The 5,031-nt window shown below is 75.4% G+C and overlaps 1 protein-coding gene across 1 annotated transcript; it reads right to left on the bottom strand.

Annotated features, from left to right (window-relative positions):
- Positions 1–189: 189 nt before the first annotated feature.
- Positions 190–4,664, bottom strand: LOC138065492 (acetylcholine receptor subunit beta-like). The gene is made up of 6 exons (XM_068929523.1): positions 4,591–4,664; positions 3,444–3,580; positions 2,809–2,853; positions 2,170–2,279; positions 1,513–1,595; positions 190–398 (listed from the first exon to the last, which is right to left on the bottom strand). The coding sequence occupies exons 1-6, from the start codon at positions 4,646–4,648 to the stop codon at positions 190–192; spliced, it is 642 nt and encodes a 213-aa protein (XP_068785624.1). The 5' UTR covers positions 4,649–4,664.
- Positions 4,665–5,031: the final 367 nt, after the last annotated feature.

Here is a 5,031-nt window from a genome sequence, read left to right as displayed (position 1 = left end):
CCATAGCCCCCAGACCCCCATAGCCCCCATAGCCCCCCATAACCCCCCCAGACCCTCAGACCCCCATAACCCCCATAACCCCCCCAGACCCCCCCGGCCCCCCGTGCCCCCTGAGCCGGGCGCACCCGGATGGGGCAGCGGCTGCGGTAGACGGCGGGGCCGTCGTCACCGTCACCGTCACCGTCACCGTCACCGGGGACGGCACCGCGCCCCCAACACCCCAACACCCCAACACCCAGCGACACCCCCGACTCCCCGTCGTTGCTGCGCCGTCGTCACCGTCACCGTCACCGTCACCGTCACCGTCACCGTCACCGTCACCGGGGACGGCACCGCGCCCCCCAACACACCCCCCAACACCCCCAACACCCAGCAACACCCCCAACTCCCCGTCGTTGCTGCGCCGTCGTCACCGTCACCGTCACCGTCACCGTCACCGGGGACGGCACCGCGCCCCCAACACCCCAACACCCCAACACCCAGCGACACCCCCGACTCCCCGTCGTTGCTGCGCCGTCGTCACCGTCACCGGCACCGTCACCGTCACCGTCACCGGGGACGGCACCGCGCCCCCAACACCCCCAACACCCCAACACCCAGCGACACCCCCGACTCCCCGTCGTTGCTGCGCCGTCGGCACCGTCACCGTCACCGTCACCGGGGACGGCACCGCGCCCCCCAACACCCCCCAACACCCCCAACACCCAGCAACACCCCCAACTCCCCGTCGTTGCTGCGCCGTCGTCACCGTCACCGGCACCGTCACCGTCACCGGGGACGGCACCGCGCCCCCAACACCCCAACACCCCAACACCCAGCGACACCCCCGACTCCCCGTCGTTGCTGCGCCGTCGTCACCGGCACCGGCACCGTCACCGGCACCGGGGACGGCACCGCGCCCCCAACACCCCCCAACACCCAGCAACACCCAGCGACACCCCCGACTCCCCGTCGTTGCTGCGCCGTCGTCACCGTCACCGGCACCGTCACCGTCACCGTCACCGGGGACGGCACCGCGCCCCCAACACCCCAACACCCCCAACACCCAGCGACACCCCCGACTCCCCGTCGTTGCTGCGCCGTCGTCACCATCACCGTCACCGGGGACGGCACCGCGCCCCCAACACCCCAACACCCCCAACACCCAGCAACACCCCCGACTCCCCGTCGTTGCTGCGCCGTCGTCACCGTCACCGTCACCGTCACCGGGGACGGCACCGCGCCCCCAACACCCCCAACACCCCAACACCCAGCGACACCCCCGACTCCCCGTCGTTGCTGCGCCGTCGTCACCGTCACCGGCACCGTCACCGTCACCGGGGACGGCACCGCGCCCCCCAACACCCCAACACCCCCAACACCCAGCGACACCCCCGACTCCCCGTCGTTGCTGCGCCGTCGTCACCATCACCGTCACCGTCACCGGGGACGGCACCGCGCCCCCAACACCCCCAACACCCAGCAACACCCAGCGACACCCCCGACTCCCCGTCGTTGCTGTGCTGTCGTCACCGTCACCGTCACCGGGGACGGCACCGCGCCCCCAACACCCCAACACCCCAACACCCAGCGACACCCCCGACTCCCCGTCGTTGCTGCGCCGTCGTCACCGTCACCGGCACCGGCACCGTCACCGGCACCGGGGATGGCACCGCGCCCCCCCAACACCCCCCAACACCCCTCGGCACAGCGCCCCACAACACCCCGCGACACCCCCATCCAGCGCCCCACAACACACCGAAACACGAGCAACACCCCGAACACACCAAAACACCCCGAAACACCCCGACACCCCTGGGCCCCCAACCTCCCCCGGACCCCCAAGGACCCCCCCGGACTCCTGGACCCCCAACCCCCCCAGGACCCCCAAGGCCCCCCGGACTCCTGGGCCCACCGGACCCCCCAGGACCCCCGAAGGACCCCCCGGACTCCTGGGCCCCCTGGACCCCCCGGGCCCCCCAGGACCCCCCAGGACCCCCCCCGGACTCCTGGGCCCCCAACCCCCCCAGGACCCCCCAGGACCCCCCCCGGACTCCTGGGCCCCCCGGACCCTCCCGGACCCCCCAGGACCCCCCAGGACCCCCCCCCGGACCCCTGGTCCCCCAACCCCCCCCCGGACCCCCAAGGCCCCCCGGACTCCTGGGCCCCCCGGACCCCCCCCCGACTCACTTGTTGTCCAGCCCCACGTCCGGCAGCCAGAGGCGCCGCGCCGGCACCCGCAGGACCCCCACGTCCCCGTGCGCCCGGGGGTCCCAGCGCAGCCGGGGGTCCCGCCAGGCCTGGGGGGGGGCGGCACTCTCAGGGACCCCCCCCACCGCCCCCCTCGGACCCCCATCGCCCCCCAGGACCCCCCTGGACCCCCAGAGCCCCCCCAGAGCCCTATTACCCCCCGGACCCCCATCACCCCCCAGGACCCCCCTGGACCCCCCATTGCCCCCCCAGAGCCCCCCCAAGACCCCCGCGGACCCCCCATTGCCCCCCCAGACCCCCTTCATCCCCCAGACCCCCCCCAAACCCCCATCGCCCCCATCACCCCCCTGGACCCCTATTGCCCCCCCATCACCCCCCCCGACCCCCATCAGCCCCCCCCAGGACCCCCATCACCCCCCCAGCCCCCTGAGACCCCCCGGACACCCCCTGGACCCCCCCAGACCCCCCGGACCCCCATTGCCCCCCCAGACCCCCCCAAACACTCATCACCCCCCCCAGGGGCCCCTCTGGGCCCCCCAACCCCCCAGGACCCCCCCAGTCCCCCACAGCCCCCCATCACCCTCCCCGACCCCCCCCAGGACCCCCCCCGGCACCCACCAGGTCAAGGTAGACCTTGGTCGTCAGCTCCTCGTTCTTCTCGTCCTGGGGACACGGGGACCCTCGCACGGGGACCCTCGCACGGGGACACCCCACATGGGGACAACCCGCATGGGGACCCTCGCACGGGGACATCACCTCGCACGGGGACCCTCGCACGGGGACCCTTGCACGGGGACACCCCACATGGGGACACCCCACACAGGGACCGTCGCACGGGGACCCTCGCATGGGGACACCTCGCACGGGGACACTCACACAGGGACACCACCTTGCACGGGGACCCTGCCTTGCACAGGGACACCGCATCACACAGGGACCGTCGCACGGGGACCCTCGCACGGGGACACTGCCTCGCACGGGGACATCACCTCACACGGGGACACCTCGCACGGGGACCATTGCACGGGGACACCTCGCATGGGGACCGTTGCACGGGGACCCCGCCTCGCACGGGGACCCTTGCATGGGGATCCCGCCTCGCACGGGGACACCTCGCACGGGGACCGTTGCACGGGGACCCCGCCTCGCACGGGGACCCTCGCATGGGGATCCTGCCTCGCACGGGGACACTTCGCACGGGGACCGTTGCACGGGGCCCCCGCCTCGCACGCGGAGCCGCAGGCGGCACTCACGAGGCTGACGAGCTGGGCCAGGATGAGGCCGACGTGCACGAGGACCCGCTGCTCGGGCCGGGCCGCCGGCCGCACGCTCGCGCTGTAGTTCTGGAAGAGCAACCGGAGCAGCCGCTCCTCGGGGGGGGGCCCGGCCGCTGCCGCCCCACGTCAGGCACCCAGGCGTCCGGGGGGCCCAGGCGTCCGGGGGGGGGCCAGGTGTTCGGGGGGGGGACCCAGGCGTCCGGGGGGCCCAGGCGTCCGGGGGGGGGACCCAGGTGTCCGGGGGGCCCAGGCATCCGGGGGGGGGCCCAGGCGTCCGGGGGACCCTCAGCCATTGGGGGCCCAGGCATCCGGGGGGCCCAGGCGTCCGGGAGGGACCCAGGCATCCAGGGAGCCCAGGCGTCCGGGGGAGGGGGCCCAGGCGTCCGGGGAAACCTCAGCCATTGGGGGCCCAGCCATCCGGGGGGCCCAGGTGTCCGGGGGGGCCCAGGTGTTCGGGGGGGGCCCCAGGCGTCCGGGGGGCCCAGGTGTCCGGGAGGGACCCAGGCATCTGGGGGGCCCAGGCGTCCGGGGGGCCCAGGTGTCCGGGAGGGACCCAGGCGTCCGGGGGGGGCCCAGGCGTCCGGGGGGGGGCCCAGGCGTCTGGGGGGCCCAGGTGTCCGGGAGGGACCCAGGCATCCAGGGGGCCCAGGCGTCCGGGGGGGAGGGGCCCAGGCATCCGGGGAAACCTCAGCCATTGGGGGCCCAGGCGTCCGGGGGGCCCAGGTGTCCGGGGGGGACCCAGGCATCCGGGGGGCCCAGGCGTCCAGGGGGGGGCTCAGGTGTCCAGGGGGCACCCAGGCGTCCAGGGGAACCTCAGCCATTGGGGACCCAGGTGTCCGGGGGGCCCAGGCGTCCGGGGGGGGGCCCAGGCGTCCGGGGGGCCCAGGCGTCCGGGGGAACCTCAGCCATTGGGGGCCCAGGCGTCCGGGGGGCCCAGGCGTCCGGGGGGGGACCCAGGCATTGGGGACCCAGGAGTCCAGGAGGGCCCAGACGTCTGGTGGGGGGGCCCAGGCGTCCGGGGGATTGGGAGAACCGGGAGCCCAGGTGTCCGGGTTGGGGGGGGGCGGAGCTCCTGGGCATTGGGGGCCCCGGCGTCCGGGGGGCCCCGGCGTCCGGCACCTACCGGCGAGGGCGAGGGCGCCGAGCAGGGCGGCGGCGGCGGGGGCTCCGCGTGGCGCCATGTCGGGTGCCGGCCGGGCTGGGGGGGGGCCGGGGGGGGTGCAGCTGTCGGGGGGGGAGGGGCAGCACCACCTGCTCCGGATGTGGGGGGGGGGCCGGACGCCTGGGCCCCTCGTGGGGGGGGGGGCGGTGGTGGCAGAGGTGCCACACGCGTGGCCTCGCGCATGCGGGGGGGGGGCTGGGCAGAGGGTGACACGCGTGACTGGGTGCAACACGCGTGTCGCTCCGTGACCCCCCCACACTCCGCACACGCGTGTGGGTCTGTGACCCCCCCACACTCCGCACACGTGTGGGCCCGTGGCCCCCCCCGTGCTCCGCACACGCGTGTGGGTCTGTGACCCCCCCCCCACACTCCGCACACGTGTGGGTCCGTGGCCCCCCCCGT

Source organism: Struthio camelus, unplaced genomic scaffold (genome assembly GCF_040807025.1).
Source record: "Struthio camelus isolate bStrCam1 unplaced genomic scaffold, bStrCam1.hap1 HAP1_SCAFFOLD_113, whole genome shotgun sequence".
Taxonomy (NCBI): domain Eukaryota; kingdom Metazoa; phylum Chordata; class Aves; order Struthioniformes; family Struthionidae; genus Struthio; species Struthio camelus.
Note: the sequence above shows the minus strand (reverse complement) of the source record. Positions and strands in the feature narration are given on the sequence as shown.